This window comes from Salvelinus fontinalis, chromosome 17 (genome assembly GCF_029448725.1).
Source record: "Salvelinus fontinalis isolate EN_2023a chromosome 17, ASM2944872v1, whole genome shotgun sequence".
NCBI classification, from domain to species: domain Eukaryota; kingdom Metazoa; phylum Chordata; class Actinopteri; order Salmoniformes; family Salmonidae; genus Salvelinus; species Salvelinus fontinalis.
In genome coordinates, this window is record NC_074681.1 from 16057210 (window position 1) to 16078422 (window position 21213).

The 21213-nt window shown below is 44.2% G+C and overlaps 2 protein-coding genes across 3 annotated transcripts in view; both read left to right on the top strand.

The window, feature by feature from the left end:
- Positions 1-1168: 1168 nt before the first annotated feature.
- On the top strand, positions 1169-8633 carry LOC129813792 (angiopoietin-related protein 1-like). Its single transcript, XM_055866326.1, has 5 exons — positions 1169-1558; positions 3979-4848; positions 5949-6142; positions 7240-7510; positions 7638-8633. Exons 2-5 carry the CDS (start codon positions 4047-4049, stop codon positions 7823-7825), a joined length of 1455 nt encoding a protein of 484 aa, XP_055722301.1. The 5' UTR covers positions 1169-1558; positions 3979-4046; the 3' UTR covers positions 7826-8633.
- An 8356-nt stretch (positions 8634-16989) lies between these two features.
- Positions 16990-21213, top strand: part of LOC129813793 (protein zyg-11 homolog) — a 40919-nt gene continuing 36695 nt past the window's right edge. Inside the window, exons 1-5 of one of the 2 annotated variants that reach the window (XM_055866329.1) lie at positions 16990-17274; positions 17830-17998; positions 18238-19049; positions 19259-19402; positions 19562-19738. In XM_055866329.1, the coding sequence (XP_055722304.1) occupies positions 17272-17274; positions 17830-17998; positions 18238-19049; positions 19259-19402; positions 19562-19738 (1305 nt within the window). In that variant the 5' untranslated portion in view covers positions 16990-17271. The remainder of the gene's footprint in view (positions 17275-17829; positions 17999-18237; positions 19050-19258; positions 19403-19561; positions 19739-21213) is intronic. The other variant, XM_055866328.1, reaches the window with a different exon arrangement.

Below are 21213 nucleotides of genomic sequence, written 5' to 3' on the forward strand. Positions count from 1 at the left end.
ATCCTGCCGTGATTGGGAGTCCCATAACATCCTGCCGTGATTGGGAGTCCCATAGGGCGGTGCACAAGGCCGTCATTGTAAATAAGAATTTGTTCTTAACTGACTTGTCTAGTTAATTAAAGGTTAAATAAAAATATAAAATACAATTTAAAAAAAATACAGTGTCTAAATCCAACAGAGCAACACAACACAATAGGGCAATAAAAACAATTTCATTGACTATAATTCCTGACTTTACTTTTTTATTGAGGACTATGGCACAATAATAAAATATAATCTGTGAATGTGATTTGTAACAGGTTCCTGAAAGAGGTTTGAGGGGTGAAGAAAGCATGAAATCAATTGCTAGCCTGTATCACAACCTGCCGTGATTGGGAGTCCCATTGGGCGGCGCACAATTGGCCCAGCATCGTCCGGGTTTGGCCGGACTAGGCCGTCATTGTAAATAATAATTTGTTCTTAACTGACTTGCCTAGTTAAATAAAAAAATATATATAATACATAAATGCTACATGCTTCGTGTGTGTCCTTCACTTTCATAAGGGACCTTTTCTCCAGAGTTAAGTCCTCCTACATTCTGATATAATTTATTTAGAGACCTCTTTTTATATTCAAACGACCACCTTTGAGAGAAACTAAAACATATAAACACACACCGCAGTCAAGAAAGTTTTCTAGTCCCCCATCCCAATATCTTCCAAGTGATACCTTCTCCCACACTACAAAATGATTTCCTCCCTTGGGATTTACGTCCCAAACATTTTGTCTAAAGACGTCTTTGTCTGCTAAGACCTCCACATAAATAAACACAGCTGCCAATAGCCCTATGATTCTTTTAAGAGGACTTCTAGGACCAGTGTTTTTGACAGAGATGGAGTATGTATGAGTGAGAAATGTTCAAAGAGCTTTGCTAAAATAAAATTGATTGAGAGTTGTTAATAACAAGTGTGTGTATGGCGTATATGGGAAAGTTTCCTAGTTTAACCACAGATTGAATGTTTATGCCTGACTGAGAGAGAGTTTGTGTGAGTGAGACATATTCCATGCTCTAAGCTGCGATGGCAAGAGTGAGTATGTGTGTGTGATCCTGAGTGGGTGTCATCACCACATACCAATTCCAGGCACCCAGGCTTAGTGTATTTTGCTCTTTTCTTTTTTTCTTTCATTAGCAATTGGAACCTTATAATAGGAGGAGTTCTCTTATTCTTTAGGAGCACTATGACAGAGGTAGTAGGCAGGACAACCTACCACTCCAGAGGGAAAAACTCACCATCCCCCCAGGCTAGCTCAAACTTTCTGGACCAGCCTCCATCCTACTGTGAGTGTGTGAGTGTGTGTGTGTGTGAATGCCACAGATATTCACTAACCAGTTTGTGAGGCCAGAGAGAGAGAGGGACAGAGACCAGTACTAAGGAGAAGGCAGGAGACTGAAGAGCATGCTGCTATACAGGAGCCACAACTGAGACTGAGACATCGGCCCCCACAAGCCTCTAACAAGCACCAGCGGAAGAAGCAAACAACGTTGAGACGCACAGGCTGTCTTCACACATAGCTACAGGTGTGTACACACTTTTCTTTTCATGTGGCCTATCCTGTCCTGTCTGTCTTTTCTTAAACTTTGTTCAACAGATGCCTCAATGGAAAATTCCAGTTCCGGTATTGTTCAGACCAGAGATAGTTTGTAGATCTTATCTGTCATCGCCATGGGTACGTGGTTGTTTATTTTCTGTGATTGCCAAATTGGGGTCTATTATATTTAAGTAATTTATTTTGTAGAAATGTCATTACAAATGGCTTGTACTTTTAATAGAAGCCTCCCAGAACTGGCACCATTCACCACAATTAATTGTTAATTTATTTATTGTAATACACTCGTGTTCTCATTTATTTTCTGTTTATTACCTCTTTAGTAGCTGCTATTAAAGGTGTATTAACTGTTATTAATGGTTTATTAACTTACAAGCGTCAGCCATTAGACAGACACTAGGTAGGGAAAAAAAGTCTGAGCAAACATCCCCCCTGGGCCTGCCAGTGAATGGACAGACACACTTGAGTCACAACAGAACAGCCAGTGACCCGCTGGCACTGGAGGGCATTCACCCAAAGACTGGCACTGTCCTCTGCTAGCCTACTGTACTGTAGGACAGTCACCGCAAGTTTGACCTGTCTGGATGCAAACCGCCCCATTAATATTGATGAGCTATTCGTCTGGCTCTGCCTGAGTAGGAAAATGTACTTTGGATACTTTTTTTTATAAGTCAATTAAAAATGTAATGCTCTGACTGTGGCTGACTTGATGAAGACCAGCAGGCCTAGGGTGTTAGCGACAGACACATATAGCAGTAATAACACACTATTAGATGAATAGTCCTGTGATTCTCATACTGAGCCTTTTGTGTAAACATTGTCACTTATCTGCGACCTGAGTCTGAGTCTGTAATTGGGGTTTGGGACTAACTTTTAAGAAGGGTCAATCACCGAAGCCAAATTATTGAGAGTGATCATGAATGAGTGTTTTTACTAAAAGAAGGAGAGAGACAGAGAGAGCTGATGGCTTATGCTCAAGAACCAAGTCTCAAATTCTAATATCACTTTCTAAATCTCTCCTCCAACTTTCCTTAAAACTATTCTTCATCTGTTAGTCTGTATTTGGGTGTTTTTGATTTGATTTGTCTGAAAGCCTGACACAAAGGAAATTTATGGATTTCCAGTGCTGTACTGGTAATGATAAATAACTAAATCAATAGTACATAAATAAAGAAAATGTTATGTTGTCTACTGCTCAAAGTCAGGCAGCAAAACAATGTTTCTCTCTCTTGATAGTGACAAAGGGAACAATTTTGTCACCACAACCATTTTGGTTTAGGTAATGCTGCCACCATCCTCCCATTAAGTATTGTTGGAACGGGACCCTTCAATGCAGCTTAGAATATTTCATGAAAGACCGCAGGCAGAAATGATTGAGTGCCCCCACTTCTTTTTCCATCCAAGAGACGGTGAGTCCTTGCTTCCTCAGTATGTTTGAATCCAGGGGATTTGTTTTGATGGGTAGCCTATTGATGTGAAGTAGGTCATAATGTGCGCCTGTCAAAAATGTTGGATGGTTGAGGGTTATTTAACCTTTTTGGCCCACATCCTCTGCATACGCCATTCTAGTTGTGGTTTGGCCGAAGTGCAACATCAGTCTAACGTTTGGCCCGCTGTTAGCAATCTGAATGCCCGGAGGCAAGCCAAGCTATCTATTGAAAAGGAGGGGTTTTTTACTTAACATGCATTTTTTAACAGCACCCCTCCCTGCTCTCCATTCTTTGTGCTGTCAAGACCAATAAGTTCAAAATGTGAGGCTCACCTCTTAAAATAGATTCCCAGAAAACATTACTCATAAACCAGGAGATTCATGCTCACAGTCTCACACATCCAGCTCTTTAATTCTGTACCAAATTCAGCCGGTGCCAAATGTCTCCATATTTAGGCCAGCCAGGAGAAATAGAATGAGAGTCAAATGGGTCAGTCTGAAACAATCATTGTCCTCCAACTGGTGCCAAAGAGGTGCACAGGTCTTTCCGAGACTTTTTTATTTTATTTAGAATTGGGGCTACATGTTTGCCTTCCTTTAATGCCAAACAAAAATTCTCTACTTGGTTTTCAGACTTTTTTATGGAAGAGTCCAGACTTTTTCTAACTGTATCCCTCCACATAATAATAATACAAAGGTTTTCTATAGCCCTTTTCTCAAATCTAAAGATACAACCTGGAAGCTTTTGGAGAAGCTTAATTAAGCAGGGGAGATGAGAACAGGAGCTAACCAAACACACCCAGAGATGGTTAGGCTCAGTAGCATGAAGGAACACCCAAGAGTAAATGAACTGAAGCCAGAATTGGAGCTGTGATAACATATTTCTGCATGCCTGCTCTGCAGTGCACACACCACTGCTAAGAATTCAACCACATATTGCCCCGCTTTCCCGTCTGTTTTAGGTGCAACAGTGACACAGCCGTCAGCTGCAGAGGAGCAGAAGAAGAGAAGAGTAACCAAGAGACTGACCATGGGGCCCAGAGCTTTATGCCTGTTTGTCCTGCTTGGGCTGTCTGTCTTGGGCAGCAGTGAGGGCCTCAGATCCCCCATCCTGACCCGGAGACGAAGGGCCCCAGAGGACACAGGAGAACCACCCAAAAAGTGCTCGTACACCTTCCTGGTTCCTGAGCAGAAGATCACAGGGCCCATCTGCGCCAGCCGGGGCCTACACACGGACAAGGATCGCGTGACCCGCCTAGACGTGGCGGCAGTGAGAGACCTGCTCTCCAAACAGAGACAGGAGATGGACAACCTGAAGCTGGTGGTAGATGTGGACGGGGACATGGTAAACGAGATGAAGCTGCTGAGGAAGGAGAGCAGGAACATGAACTCCAGGGTGACCCAGCTTTACATGCAGCTGCTTCATGAGATCATCAGGAAGAGAGACAACTCTCTGGAGCTGGCTCAGCTGGAGGGACGCATTCTCAACGCCACAGCAGAGTCCCTACGTCTGGCAGCCCGCTACCGAGACCTGGAGGTCCGATACGCCACGCTCTCCGCCATGGTCAACAACCAGTCGGTTCTGATTGGTGCCCTGGAGGAGCGCTGTCTACAGGTGTACGGCCGGCGGCAGGATCAGCCTCCTCAGGGCCCACCGCTGGTACAGGTAGTGCCGGAGAACATACCGGTTAGCATCCCAAGGTTCACCAACGAGATCCAGAGGGACCATAGCCGGGCGTTCCCCAGAGACAGGGGCTCCCGAGTGGGGCCGGCACCCACAGGAGGCACCCTGGAGCTCCGGACGGCTCCGCAGGGCAACTTCAGCGCAGAGGGTGGGTGGGTTGATTGATTGAGTCATTTGATAGGTTGGGTGGTTGGTGGGATGTGTGGTGGGGTGGGTGGTTGGTACCAAGGGTAAAACAGGTATTTCTAAATTAACCTCACAACCTCAGACCAATGGGTGTATGAATGGAATAACAGCAGGTTCATTTTCTTCTTAGACTGAGTATTTATTATGAAACATTTGCATATCAGCTGGAACTAGGTTTAGCTGGAACTAGGTTCACCTGGAACTAGGTTTGGTGCTGCTCACCAGAAAGAAAGACCTCGATGGAAATAAAAATGTTGTCTTGTCTGAAATCAGAAGAAAGAAAGGAAAAGCCTGTGCGATTCTACTCATCAAACAAAATTCCTGACACATTTAGAATAATAAAGCATGTGTGACTTGAAGGCAGCTCTGTATGAAAGCGAACCCTCTCCAGGACTGCTCCCTCTCATGCTAAGCATGGACAGAAGCCAGGCTGGAATGACATGGTTTCCTTCCCCTAACCACAAAGTAGCAGCACTTCTGGTTTACTTCACCACTGCTTGCTCAGGCTAATACAGACTAATACAGTAGCTACCCACCTCTATAAACTAGGAAAAGATTCATCTCACATTATACAATTTACCCACTGGGCAAAAACTGGTTAAATCAACATCGTTTCCACGTAAATTCAAGGTGATGTTGAATCAACGTGGAAAACTGATTGGATTTGCAAAAAGTCATCAATGTAAAGGAACTTAGTATTTTTTTCCACCCAAAGTTGAACCTAAATCCTGATGAAATGATTTGACTGATTTCACGTTGAATTCACGTTAATTGACAACTCCACCAAATGTAAATCAGAACTAGACGTTGAAATGACATCTGCGCCCAGTGAGTCACTGATTTTAACTGTCCACATCTTCTCTAAGACAAATGTAAGAGGTAAACTAGAATAATCAATTGGTTCCAAACAAACTCACTGGTTTAGCTGCTTACATTTGGTTGGTGATTAAAAGTCTGTAACAGCTACATCCCTCCATCACTCCCTCTGTTCCTTCATCTCTTCCCCGTTCCTCCATCTCTGCCTCCATCTCTCCCTTCATCCCTCCATCCATCCTGCCCCAGGTCCTTTCAGGGACTGTCTTCAGGCGCAGGAGGCTGGCCATAGCACCAGTGGTATGTACCTGCTGAAACCTGACGAGGCAGAGAGGCCCATGCAGGTGTGGTGTGAGCAGGGCCTGGACAATGGAGGCTGGACTGTCATCCAGAGCAGGAGGGATGGCTCCGTCAACTTCTTCAGGAACTGGGACGCCTACAAGGTGACAATGACAAAGACACCTCTGCCTGTCCAATCGCCTCTTACAAAACCTTTAAGCCAGAGACAACAATGGTGCCGTTATATGACCTATCCAAAGGAACTGGTCTGGTCTGGTGTCTCGGGATCCTTTCCAAGGCCTGGTCCCCTCGTGTTTTCACTTATAATATAATGTGTGTTTCAGCATATTCATGCTGAAGAGATTAAGTTTGAGATTGCCACTATGAAACATAGGAAGGCCCAGCAGGAAGGTATGTTCCACTGCTCAATCTCCAACATTGACGTTCCAAACCACCATAGCTCTGCTAGCTACATCCATCCAGTACATCTTAAGGATGAACTGTATCTGCGTTGGCCTTGCTTCTTGCTTGATGATTTAATTCAGCGTTCCATATAGCTCTGCCAGGCTAGCTAGCGTAGGTTTAACTGGAACTTAATAACTCTCCTCAACATAGATGAGTGGTTGTGAATCAATCTTCAACCACCAATCCACCACATATAAACACATATGCGTGCATACACACGCGAACACACACACACAGCACCAGTGGAGGCCCAGGACAATCATAATTCCCGGCTGTACTACTTAATTCGCAATCAGAAACCAAATCAGACCACAGCCATTTAGTGTGAAGTGCTCTGAGGAGAACAGCCAGATACAGATTGGTCATGGTTTTTCAGCACACACAGGGGGACAGTGTCATCACCATTAGCAGGGATTCCAACTATTGTTTGGGGTTGAAATATGAACAATGAAAGCACCCATTTCTAAGATTGATGCTTATTATTTTCCCGTATAGATTCCACAATGTCTTTAGTTTCATCTGTATAGCCACTTTTAATTACAGTACAGTAATTCAATGCGAATATCAAATTATTGTTTGTCTTATATATTATTTTGTCCAAAGAAGATTAATACTAACTTGCAGGAGAATCAAAAAGTAAATTAGATGATTGGCCGAGATTACTGGTCTTGTCTTCCAAAAGTACTTTTTGACAAAAGTTGATTTAGTGTTCCTTATTTTAACATTCCTCTTTTTAAACCACTCTGACTACAAAACCAATGACTCATTTTTTTATCTCTGTCCCCTCCTTTCTCAGAATGGATTTGGTAACATAGACGGTGAGTACTGGCTGGGGTTGCTTGGGATCTACAACTTAGGGAAGCAGTCTGCCTACAGACTTCTAGTGGAGCTGGAGGACTGGGTGGGGAAGAAGGTGTATGCTGAATACAGCAGCTTTCACCTGGAGCCTGAGAGCGAGGGCTACCGCCTGAGGCTGGGCACCTATCAGGGAAACGCTGGTGACTCACTCAGCAGCCACAACGGCAAGCAGTTCACCACACTGGACCAAGACAAGGACGCATTCTCAGGTGGGTCAATCAATCAAATGATACACTGTTGGCTAAACACGTAAGACATCCAGTAGGTCCTTAAGAACGCATATGAGCAAACTCAATGGGTATCTTTTAATGGACTATTTATATTCTCTCGATGCAGGTAACTGTGCACACTTCCATAAGGGAGGCTGGTGGTACAACTCCTGTGGCCAGGCCAATCTGAACGGTGTTTGGTACTCCGGTGGGGTCTACCGCAGCAAGTTTCAGGACGGAATCTTCTGGGCGGACTACGGCGGAGGATTCTACTCTATGAAGGGAGTCCGCATGATGGTCAGACCCATAGACTGAGACTAGAGAGGGAGAACCATGACCATCCTAACCCTCAACCAACACATGTACAGTACTGCCTATCTCAAACCCACTCACAGACATTGACTACAAACATTGTGTGACCTCATTGTGTGAGGTGGCATAGTATTTCACATGTGAAGCTAATTTGCAGGCAGACGACAGGTTTATCCTGCAGGCCAAGAGACCCTCAGCACTTCCTTTAGAAACTACTAATATCCAGGCATCACTGGCAGCACTAGAATTAGAGCAAGGAGTACCAGACATATCAGTTACAATGGAGAAGAAATCAAAACAACTGACCTATGGTATGGCATTGATACTGTATATCCATTCTAGAGGTAAAATGTTGCCTATTTTAGAGGTGTGTAAATATCTTTACTTGTAATAACGTCTTAAGAAAGCATTCAATCTACTTTGTTCCAACTTCTCCATCTTCTGATGCTTTTATGATTTATGTACCGTAAGATATTTTTTATATGTTTGAAATAAACCAGGCGCCAAGGTGAAGCTGTAACTCATCCAACAGAAAACATTGGGTTTTCTATTCACTATATTTGTGCATCATGCATCATGTATTGCGCTTTCACAGCTGACTTATGTACTCCAGGCTGTGTGGATGTTTTTCTAATTTTACTGTTGATCAAAACAAGTATTAATGGAAAAAAAGAAAAGTAATTATGGTTTATTTTGTGTGGTTTTGGAGACTTAAAAAATGCAGACGAAGCAGAGAGTTAGTGAGAGGCATTGGAACAGCCAGCGAGAAACGCATTGCTGAAAGCCATACAGGACAGAGAGAAGGGAAGAAGAGAAGGTGAGGGGGAGGGAAGGTTGGGGGAGAGGGAAAGAGAAAGAAAAGTGGAAGAGAGGGGGAGGGGGGAACTGGAATGGAATCTGTCCAAATTTCCAAGTGGTCTTTTTTTCCTTTACAGAGAAATGTACATTCTTTCCATACAAAAGTGCTTGGGCTATATGTTTTTGAATATATTTCATTGAAAAAGTCACGACTCCCTGTGGTCTGTAATCACCGGTAGAACAGGCTGTATCTGGAGGGAAACCGATCCCAGAAAAGGAGACCAGCGGGTTCCTCTGACTGATTGGTCTGCAACACACGGCACACTACATACACATCCATATCACAAAACTTGAAAGTCAATGGGAATGAATGAAAGGGACTGATTCATGACTGAATTTGTTTTATTATCATGAGTTTTGATGCTGCCTGAACAGCCCATTATCAGCCTGAAAATGTCATCCAAATGCCACAGTAGCTGACGTTTTTCTCAATACATTGCATTCAATAGGAAAAGATGAGTGTCACAGGGTTGACGTTTTTCTCAATACATTGCAGTCATTGGGAAAACATGAGTGCCACAGGGTTTACAATTATGTCAATACATTGCATTCAATGAAAAAGATGAGTGTCACAGGGTTGTCGTTTATGTCAATATATTGGAGTCAATGGCGAAAGATAAGTGTCAACCAATTCAATCTGATGTCAATAAATTGCAGTCAATGGGAAAAGGTGTCACAGTGTTGACACGTATGTCAATACATTGCAGTCAATGGGAAAAAAATAAGTGTCACAAGGTTGATGCCTAAATGAATACATCATGTTCAATGGGGAAAGATTAGCATCACAATATGTATGCATAGAGAAAGGCATCACAGACATGACACCCTCCTCTCTCTCTCCCTCCCTCATCTCTTTCTCAGACAGACATATCCACTCACAGACAGAGAGAGAAAGAGAGACAGACAGACAGGCAGGACAGACAGACAAACTCTAAACTCAACCGTAAACCTATCCATAGCTTCATGTCCATATCCCGGCTCAACCCAAATCTAGCCATAACTCTAGCCCTCCACATCTTGGCTCAGAGATGTGGACAAGAAGTTAGGGTTAGGGTTATGGCGAGGGTTAGGTTTGAGCCAAGATGTGGAAAAGAAGCGAGGGTTAGGGTTAAGGGTAGGTTTAGTATAAGCTAGAGTTAGAGATGAAGCGAGGGTTAGGGTTGAGGCTAGATTTAGTATAAGCTAGAGTTAGAGATGAAGCGAGGGTTAGGGTTGAGGCTAGATTTAGTATAAGCTAGAGTTAGAGATGAAGAGAGGGTTAGGGCTAGGTTTAGTATAAACTGGAGTTAGATATGAAGCAAGGGTTAGGGTTAGGGCTAGGATCAGTATAAACTAGAGTTAGAGATGAGGTTAGGGTTAGGTTTAGTATAAGCTAGAGTTAGAGATGAAGCGAGGGTTAGGGTTGAGGCTAGGTTTAGTATAAACTAGAGTTAGAGATGAAGAGAGGGTTAGGGCTAGGTTTAGTATAGACTGGAGTTAGATATGAAGCAAGGGTTAGGGCTAGGATCAGTATAAACTAGAGTTAGAGATGAGGTGAGGGTTAGGGTTAGGTTTAGTATAAGCTAGAGTTAGAGATGAAGCAAGGGTTAGGGTTAGGGTTGAGGCTAGGTTTAGTATAAGCTAGAGTTAGAAATGAAGCGAGGGTTAGGGCTAGGTTTAGTATAAGCTGGAGTTAGAGATGAAGCAAGGGTTAGGGCTAGGTTTAATATAAGCTAGAGCTAGAGATTAAGCGAGGGTTACGGTTAGGGCTAGGATCAGTATAAACTAGAGTTAGAGATGAAGCGAGGGTTAGGGTTAGGTTTAGTATAAGCTAGAGTTAGAGATGAAGCTAGGGTTAGGGTTGAGGCTAGGGTTAGTATATGCTAGAGTTAGAGATGAAGCGAGGGTTAGGTTTAGGGCTAGGTTTAGTATAAGCTAGAGTTAGAGATCAAGCAAGGGATGGGGTTGAGGCTAGGTTTAGTATAAGCTAGAGATAAAGAAGGAGCAAGCATTAGGGCTAGGTTTAGTATAAGCTAGAGTTAGAGATCAAGCAAGGGATGGGGTTGAGGCTAGGTTTAGTATAAGCTAGAGATAAAGAAGGAGCAAGCATTAGGGCTAGGTTTAGTATAAGCTAGAGTTAGAGATGAAGCGAGTGTTAGGGTTAGGGCTAGGTTGAGTTTAACATAGAGTTAGAGATGAAGCGAGAGTTAGGGTTAGGTTTAGTATAAGCTAGGTTTAGTATAAACTAGAGTTAGAGATGAAGTGAGGGTTAGGGTTAGGGCTAGTATAAGCTAGAGTTAGAGATGAAGCGAGGGTTAGGGTTGAGGCTAGGTTTAGTGTAAACTAGAGTTACAGATGAAGCGAGGGTTAGGGTTAGGGCCTCAACCCTTGACATAACCCTGGCCTTCATCCAATGAACAATTAATACATCCCCCCACTATATGGTAGAAAAGTAGGCCCCACTTGAAGCCCGACCTTTACTTAATGTGCTTTCGAGGCTACAAACAGAATTTACTCATGGGATCGTTCAACAGACACTCCCAATGAATGCAAGCCTACATCTGACCAGGTGAAATTAACTCTTCACAGTGAAAACTTGGTCTCACAGAGAACAAGGCTGTTCTTCTATAGAAAAGCATTACCTACAGCCCTCACATAACCATGATGCCCCCACGATTGAGCTAGCTAACCGTCTTTGCACACAACCAATCATGACCTTATAGAGATGTCCTGTGTTTAGGTTCAGCTTCCTGTGTCTTAATTAATCTTCAACATTGTCCTTTATTCTCTTCCTGCAGTTACACAAAAACACTGTCTTCCATCCTCTAGAACGTTCTATTCTTAATGTAAAGATTTGCATTGTTAAAGAAGGTCCATAGGGGCCATACATTCAATTTTACAGAAAGTAACTTAATTGGGGTCATATGTGCGGTTTCAAAGGTTTAAAAAGGTTTAATCTTCCCAAATTGTAGATAATTTGTGACCGCGGGACCCGGCCTATGAACTTTGAAGTTAATAGACCCAAAAGCATTTTTGACCTCCATTGAACACAATGATCTTGCAGTTCTAGAAACTAAGAGCCTTGTTATGATTTCACTTGAAACTGTCTGTATCTGCCTGCAAGTCTGTCTGCATGTCTGTGGTTGTTTGTCAGAGTATGTCTGTCTGTTTGTGGGAGTGAGTGAGGGAGAGAGAGAGAGAGAGAGATGAGAGAGAGCGAATGGCGGGGGGAGGAGAGAGAGAAAAGGGGGAGAGTAAGGAAGGGGGAAAAAGGGGGGAGAGATAGAGGGGTGAAGGAGGGATGGGAAGGGAGTGGAGGGAGAGAGAGAGGGGATAGAGAGAGTAGAGGAGGGGGAGGCAGGGAAAGAAGGAGGTAGAGAGAATGGAGGGGGGAAGGAGAGAGAGAGGGGGGAGAGTGAGGGAAGGGGAGAGAGAGGGGGAGAGGGTGAAGGAGAGACGAGGAGAGAGGAGGGAGAGGGAGATGAGAGGAGGTGGAGGAAGGTAAAGGAGGGGGAGAGAGCAATGGAGAGAGAGAGACAGAGAGGGTGAAAGAGGGGGAAAGGGGGTGAAAGAAGAGAATGAGGGGGATAAAAAAGAGAGTGGGAGAGAGACAGACAAGAGATCAACCCTGTGACACTAATATTTTCCAATTGACTCCAATGTATTGAGAAAAACATCAGCCCTGTGGCACATCTATTCACATTGACTGCAATGTACTTAGAAAACCATCAAACCCATGACACACATATTTTCCCATTGATTGCATTGTATTGAGAAAAACATCAGTTACTGTGACCTTTTTGCTAAAACATGCCAGGATGACATTTTCCTTTGATATCATGTTGGTCTCAAGAATCATTGATACATAGTATATATAACTACACTGCTCAAAAAAATAAAGGGAACACTAAAATAACACATCCTAGATCTGAATGAATGAAATATTCTTATTAAATACTTTTTTCTTTACATAGTTGAATGTGCTGACAACAAAATCACACAAAAATGATAAATGGAAATCAAAATGATCAACCCATGGAGGTCTGGATTTGGAGTCACACTCAAAATTAAAGTGGAAAACCACACTACAGGCTGATCCAACTTTGATGTAATGTCCTTAAAACAAGTCAAAATGAGGCTCAGTAGTGTGTGTGGCCTCCACGTGCCTGTATGACCTCCCTACAACGCCTGGGCATGCTCCTGATGAGGTGGCGGATGGTCTCCTGAGGGATCTCCTCCCAGACCTGGACTAAAGCATCCGCCAACTCCTGGACAGTCTGTGGTGCAACGTGGCGTTGGTGGATGGAGCGAGACATGATGTCCCAGATGTGCTCAATTGGATTCAGGTCTGGGGAACGGGCGGGCCAGTCCATAGCATCAATGCCTTCCTCTTGCAGGAACTGCTGACACACTCCAGCCACATGAGGTCTAGCATTGTCTTGCATTAGGAGGAACCCAGGGCCAACCGCACCAGCATATGATCTCACAAGGGGTCTGAGGATCTCATCTCGGTACCTAATGGCAGTCAGGCTACCTCTGGCGAGCACATGGAGGGCTGTGCGGCCCCCCAAAGAAATGCCACCCCACACCATGACTGACCCACCGCCAAACCGGTCATGCTGGAGGATGTTGCTGGCAGCAGAACGTTCTCCACGGCGTCTCCAGACTCTGTCACGTCTGTCACATGTGCTCATGTGCTCAGTGTGAACCTGCTTTCATCTGTGAAGAGCACAGGGCGCCAGTGGCGAATTTGCCAGTCTTGGTGTTCTCTGGCAAATGCCAAACGTCCTGCACGGTGTTGGGCTGTAAGCACAACCCCCACCTGTGGACCACGGGTCCTCATACCACCCTCATGGAGTCTGTTTCTGACCGTTTGAGCACACACATGCACATTTGTGGCCTGCTGGAGGTCATTTTGCAGGGCTCTGGCAGTGCTCCACCTGCTCCTCCTTGCACAAAGGCGGAGGTAGCGGTCCTGCTGCTGGGTTGTTGCCCTCCTACGGCCTCCTCCACGTCTCCTGATGTACTGGCCTGTCTCCTGGTAGCGCCTCCATGCTCTGGACACTACGCTGACAGACACAGCAAACCTTCTTGCCACAGCTCGCATTGATGTGCCATCCTGGATGAGCTGCACTACCTGAGCCACTTGTGTGGGTTGTAGACTCCGTCTCATGCTACCACTAGAGTGAAAGCACCGCCAGCATTCAAAAGTGACCAAAACATCAGCCAGGAAGCATAGGAACTGAGAAGGGGTCTGTGGTCACCACCTGCAGAACCACTCCTTTATTGGGGGTGTCTTGCTAATTGCCTATAATTTCCACCTTTTGTCTATTCCATTTGCACAACAGCATGTGAAATTTATTGTCAATCAGTGTTGCTTCCTAAGTGGACAGTTTGATTTCACAGAAGTGTGATTGACTTGGAGTTACATTGTGTTGTTTAAGTGTTCCCTTTATTTTTTTGAGCAGTGTACTATACACTACAGCCAGAGACTAAACAGCACACGCCCAATCATCAGGGTTTAATATAAAAGTGACATAAGGAAACCAGTTGGAATAAACCAAACATAACTCTTTTTACTGTTTTACAGGCTTGTTTATAAAACTGAGCCAATTAAACATGTTCACACACACTAACTATTGCAACAATTACTGAGACCTTAAAAGCCTATTGGAACAGTTGACTTTGGACACTTTGCTTGTAATGGGCAAACTTTAACAATTCAGCAGCTTAACTAGGGTGATAACTAGGGAGAGGACGGCTAAGAGAGGTCATCCAAGGTCATTCTCTTTACGTGAGAAAAGGAAAGATGTCAGAGGTCTATATGTATACGCCGATTGAGAATTAATATGATCTAGTGTACATTCATTAGTATGAGACTTTCTGTCCCTCAACTGATTTGCATGGCTTGAGTCTTTTTGTGGGCCGTGTGCTATGTTATGGTACAGTGGGGAAGAGAGAAAGAGTTTTCCACCGGAGGCCTGAGGTACATTCTTTACAGATTCTCTAATATTTGCATTGGATGGCGCTGGGGCCTCTCTTAAAGGTGTGTAACTATGTATGAAGGAGGGTGGTGGAGAGAGATGGACCGACCACATAGAGCTCTTTCTGCAGCTGTTAAAATGCTCAGATTCCCCTGCCTACACTACTATTAAAATCACTGTATTACATTTGTGTGTGTGTGTGTGTGTGTGTGTGTGTGTGTGTGTGTGTGTGTGTGTGTGTGTGTGTGTGTGTGTGTGTGTGTGTGTGTGTGTGTGTGTGTGTGTGTGTGTGTGTGTGTGTGTGTGTGTGTGTGTGTGTGTGTGTATGCTCACGTACGCCATTTATGTAAAACACACGCAGTGGATCCACCCTGAGTCTTCCCGTCACTCTGTCTGCACTATAAACCCTCAAACTTTACATAGTCAGTTAGCCACACACCTGCCGCCCTTCGACAAGAGAGCCACCAATGCAGGAGCTGGAAGGGAGAAGGTGAGATCTTTGGCCCCAGTGAGGAGACCACACTCAGGCACTGGCCACAGCCTGGCTCTGGGGACGGCTGGTGGTCCTCTGTGGGATCATCAGGGGTGAAAGGAGTCTTTGACCACCATGACGGTGCTAAACTCGGAAGACTTTCGGAAAAAATGTGTGGAACCTTCAACCACCAGGTTCCTGGTGACGACAATTGCTCAGAGAGACATACACTGTTGGGAATCTCCATAGAGGTCCATTTATCTATCCCTACCAACGCAGTTCTCAAACGTGTCACAACACACCCACAACCAGCTAATGATATTAACCAGGGATGCAAAACCATACAGATGGGAAGAAAATAACCCTGAATAAAAATAGAACCATTTAGCTAATAGAGCTCATGTCTGTCTGGAGTCTGAACTGAGCCAGTTGAGATAAGTAACTCCTCCACTAAGACATAACGTTTTTAGATTGATAGTCAACCAGTGAGAGCTGTAAAGTCTCACTGGATCAAAGGCAGCTGGAGGAGTTTGCCTCTCTTATTCAAATAACTCTAAAACGTGGTATGATATTTCAGTGAGACGTGAAACACAGGAGCCTTTGCCAAGGCTTAATGACATTTATTTTAATAGCACACAAGAGCAAATCTGAGCACAGAAAACGAATCCAAGGATAACAAATAAAAGCGAGACTTGAGCCATGAAAAGAGCTGTCTTAAATCTTAAAATCACGTTTCGGCTGCAGTTTAGCAGGTATTTAGTCTATTAGACGTCTATTAGCTGTCCTTCAGAGGATGTCAGTTGTCAGCAAGAGCTTTCCACAGTCCCTATGTACTTAAACATAGGTATTGTGTTTGCTCCCTCATCAACCAAAGTGTGACATGCATTTGTAGATGATTCTAGATTCTAGATAGATAAATCATTTTTCTCTCTTTTTGCCAATCCCCACCCACCAAACCATTACTTTTATGGAGCCAGCTTTGTCACTCCCAAGTGGCTTATCTGTCTGCCTGCCCCACATTTGACTACTTAATGTGTGACATAATAGGGAGGACTCAAATTTGGGGCAAGATGTCTGTTTGGTCCCTGGTAATAGACCCAATACTGCCCTCCTGCTCAGAGCTCAGCTGATTTTATGGCCTAGTTAAGTTTGGAAAACAACAGTGGGGGCCTTATGGGCCAGCCCTGGCCTGGAGAGGAAAACTCATGAGCTAATGTGCTGAATTAGGGGTTAGGCTACTGCTGCTGCTGCTGCTGGAGCTGAAAGTAAAGGGAACAGTACCAAAGGGTTTAAGGGGAGCCATAGAAAAATATAATTGTATTATTTTATGAGAAGTGATATTATAGTAAACTGACATCTCCACCCAGTGCATATACTCATCCAACCACCTTGGAACACTTAAATCTAAATGATTTGATATAATATTCTAAACCCAACACAATTAAAGGATGCGGGAGAGTATTTCTAGATGTAATATTGTTCATTTAAAATCTTCAACAAAGAGACAGTTATTGAAGTTATGTATTGGGATCAACTGAGCATCTTTTAGCAAAGTCATGAAGGGGAATCAACAGTAGTTTACCGGTAATATTTTCCCGAGGCCAGTGGCCCCTCCTTGTGGCAAAACTAGTTACTAATCCCTTCTTCAAAAATGTCAAAGATTGATACAAACTAAGTTAAATGTGCTAAAATGTCAAAGATACAATTATTGTGCATTTCATTATCGACTGCAAATCAAATGCCATTTAATCGATCATGATGTATCATAGAACATTGTAGGGGAATAGCACCTGCTTGAAAGAGAAGTTGCCATTGGATGACGTTTGACTTCTGCCGACCAATTACAAAGTGATATTACAGTACGACGGCTCGTGGATCAAATATTTCTATGGGTTCGACATCGTGGAGCTCTGGAGTTACACACCGTTAACTATCGATCAAGTGCTGTCGCTGTATCAACATTCAACAGTAATTTGACTAGCAGTAGACACTGTACTTTGTAGCTTTATTTTACCAATGTCAACTGACGGAAAAAGAACGGAATATACATGTGCATATCCACGACAGGTGATAGTCTTGCAATTTGAATCACAATACTTGTTCGGAAAGTCATTTGATATTGCAAAGTGATGGGAAATATTTGTATTTAAAAAAAAATGGTGAGTGAGTTATTAGGCTACCCCCTTCCTTTTCGTATTGCCTTGCTGTCTCTGTCAAATAGTAAAATAGCAAGAGCCTTGCTTTTGTTCACCTTGGTTGGTCAAGAGATCTGTAGGATTAGAGGGTGATTTAAAGGGACTATCTAATGCGCCATTACGCTATTCTGGTTAAATTTAGAAACAAGCCATGTCGCAATCGCATATCCTACTGTGTCAATCACAGTGTCAGTGGCTCTGAACGTACTCTCGTTGTTTCGACATGAGAAAGCCATAACTAAGTACTTGTTGAAAATATATATATATATTTACACATTTTACAAGTTTTTAGTTATCAAATATTGATTGAGTAAAAGGTTTATTCTGAAAACTATTTAGGTTACAAAACACTTCAAACAGAGTGACAGATTCAGGTACCTGAAAGCCTAATCATTTTTCATCCATTTATCATTGCTGTATGGAAATGAAACATACCAAGTATCCATTCATGTCAAATGTGGTTGCATCAGGTGCAATGTCATGCACTGCAGAACCAAAGCCAGCTGTGTTTGACTGCAGGCTGAGGAGTCCTGTCCCTTGGCCCTGTCTGAGCTGTGTCTGGCCCAGGTGTGTCTCAGCCTGGACTCCCTCTGCAGTACGCACCCAGACGGCTCCCTGAGGCTCAGCTGGGCCCCACTGCTCCCACAGGAAATGGCTGATCAGCTACTGCACAAGATGGCTGCCCAGGGTGAGTAGGGAGGGAGGGCGCCAGAGAATGTTCAACAACAAAACACACACAAATGGAATTAAATAAATGTAATGGTTAACAAACCTATGGGTTTAAAAAAGGGAATTTCTATTCAATGGGTTGATTTTACGTAATTTTTTAAAACAAGATATTGTTGTGTCAACCTTCTGGTCATCACTGTTCTCATCCACATTTCAGCCTTACCTCACGTTTTCACTTCTTCTTTTTTCATCCCCTAGGTACACTAAACGACAGAACAGTCGGTATCTTCCGCAGCTGTGAACAACTCCGTCTGCGCAGAGCTTGTGTCCGCTCCTCCCCCCTCTCTGCAGAGGCCTTCCGTCTGGCCCTCTGCCCTCACCGGCTGCAGGAGCTGGATGCATCCGGGGTCCCTGGGGGCCTCACTGGTGCCCATATCCTCTCAGGCCTGGCCTCCAACCCGGAGTGCAGAGCCAGCCTGCAGAGGCTCACACTGAGCAGGTTCCAGTTGGGCTGGACGTCCCTGGAGATGGAGGAAGAGCAGGTGGGCTTCAGCTCTCTGCAGGGCCTGAGGACACTCAACCTGGCCAACACAGACCTCACAGACCCCTTCCTGGAGGACATCTGTACTCTGCCACAGCTAGAGGTCCTGGACATCTCCAGCACCCCCGTCACGGAGCTGAGCGCCCTGCTGGGTTGCCGGCTTACCCTGAGATCCCTGACTGCCCACGGGCTGAGGCAGCTGGACATGTCACCCGCCAGGGTGATCTCCATCCTTAGCCAGCTACACGCCCTCAGGCACCTGGACCTCTCTGACGACCGCTTCGCCTCTGCACCGCCATCCGCAGAGAACGACGAAGGGGCGGAGGGGGATGAAGCAGTGAGGCTGCTTCTGGAGGGGGGTTCTGGGATTCTCCCAGCACTTGTGTCTCTGGATGTGTCTGGAAGGAAGAAGGTGACTGAAGGGGCGGTCACGGCCTTCGTCGAGGGGAGGAGAGGGCTTTTGTTCCTGGGGCTTCTGGCTACTGGGGCTGGCTCCTGTGATGTTCTGTCTGGGAAGGACAACTTAAAGGTGAGGTGACCGCCTGGGGGGGATTTTATTGTTCATTACAAAAAATGCCTCCTACTTCATGTTGTCATTTACTTGCTTTGGTGGATCTGAGACAGCTGTGAAGGTGTAAGCAGTAGTTTCAGCTATGACCTATCGAGGCCTATCAGAAAATGTGCAGAAGAAGGAGGAATAAGTGACTGACGAATAATCTTCTTGTGTTTGTCTTTTAGGTGACCGGCGAGGCCAATGAGAAGCAGATCTGTGAATCTCTGAGGAGGTACAGAGAGAGAGAGTGTTTCACACGCGAGGCCCTGGTCCATCTCTACCAGCTGACTAACGACATGTACGACCAGACCAGACCAGACATCCTGAAGGTAACGGTCGGAATATGTCAGTATATAAATGGCTGAAATTGTGGTTGTTGACATAAGCATTTATACAAAAAGCTTATGTACTGCTTATACATGTGTTATGTATGGGTCATGAATGTGTTATGAAGTCCTTATGTAGGTACCCTTCTCTCCTTCCTGTAGCTGGTGTTGGGAGGGATGCAGAGCTACTCAGAATCTCTCCATGTCCAGCTGGTGGCCTCAGCCTGCGTCTTCAACCTGACCAATCAGGACATGGCTGTGGGCATGCCCCACCCCCTGCTCAGCGCAGTTGTGCATCAGGTGCTGGAAGCCATGAGAAGCTTCCCCAGCCACCAACAGGTATGTGCCAATACACACACACACACACTAACATGCACTACATGACCAAAAGTATGTGGAGACCTGCTTGTCGAACATCTCATTCCAAAATCATGGGCATTAATATGGAGTTGGTACCCCCCTTTGCTGCTTTAACAGCCTTCACTCATCTGGGAAGACTTTCTACTAGATGTTGAAACATTGCTGTGGGGACTTGCTTCCATTCAGCCAAAAGAGCATTAGTGAGGTTGGGTACTGATGTTGGATGATTAGGCCTGGCTTGCAGTCAGTGTTCCAATTCATCTCAAAGGTGTTCGATGGGGTTGATGTCAGGACTATATGCGGCCAGTCATTTATATATGGACCTTTCTTTGTGCATGGGGTTTTGTCATGATCTATGAGCTGAATAACTGTATTACCTCAAGGCCAGCCCCCTAGCAATTTGAGTTCCAGTCGATGAGCTTCAGCCTCTCTCCATTTGAGTAACCGCTAGCATGATGCACACACAGCAGAGGGAGAGAGCAATGACGTGGTGCACATATCTGCACATATGTGATGTAGTACACAATTTTCGGGGACCACTTTTGGCTTGTGAGCGCTACTTTAAGAACTACTGGCTAAAAAGTATACAAAAGTACAGGAGAATCCATGTAAGGGACAGGTCTATAAGGGACAATTCTAAACATTCTAAACCACCACTGAAATCCTTTAGGCTTACTCATGATGCTGAAATCAACCAAACACAGCAACGTGAATGAAGCTGTGCATATCTCCAACCATTAGAAAATTAATTTAAAAAAAAACAACTAATAAATAACAAATACTGGGCTAATCTTAAAGCATAAACACAAATGATCACACAAAGTTGGCTACTCTCTCTCCTGTACCCATAAAAAAAATCTAGGCCAAATACAATATAAAGTAATACTCTACTGTGTACCGGACGGCAGTAAGGATTGCCACCGAGCTCACATCAAATCAAATCAAATTTTATTTGTCACATACACATGGTTAGCAGATGTTAATGCGAGTGTAGCGAAATGCTTGTGCTTCTAGTTCCGACAATGCAGTAATAACCAACAAGTAATCTAACCTAACAATTCCACAACTACTACCTTATACACACAAGTGTAAAGGGATAAAGAATATCTACATAAAGATATATGAATGAGTGATGGTACAGAACGGCATAGGCAAGATGCAGTAGATGGTATAGAGTACAGTATATACATATGAGATGGGTAATGTAGGGTATGTAAACATAAAGTGGTATAGTTTAAAGTGGCTAGTGATACATGTACTACATAAAGATGGCAAGATGCAGTAGATGATATAGAGTACAGTATATACATATACATATGAGATGAGTAATGTAGGGTATGTAAACATTATATTAAGTGGCATTGTTTAAAGTGGCTAGTGGTACATTTTAACATAATTTCCATCAATTCACACTATTAAAGTGGCTGGAGTTGAGTCAGTATGTTGGCAGCGGC

Coding starts and splice junctions, on each gene's coding strand:
- LOC129813792 (XM_055866326.1), top strand. CDS start 4,047: ATGGGGCCCAGAGCTTTATGCCTGTTTGTCCTGCTTGGGCTGTCTGTC. Junction 4,849..5,948: donor GGGCAACTTCAGCGCAGAGG/GTGGGTGGGTTG, acceptor ATCCTGCCCCAG/GTCCTTTCAGGGACTGTCTT. Junction 7,511..7,637: donor AGACAAGGACGCATTCTCAG/GTGGGTCAATCA, acceptor CTCTCGATGCAG/GTAACTGTGCACACTTCCAT.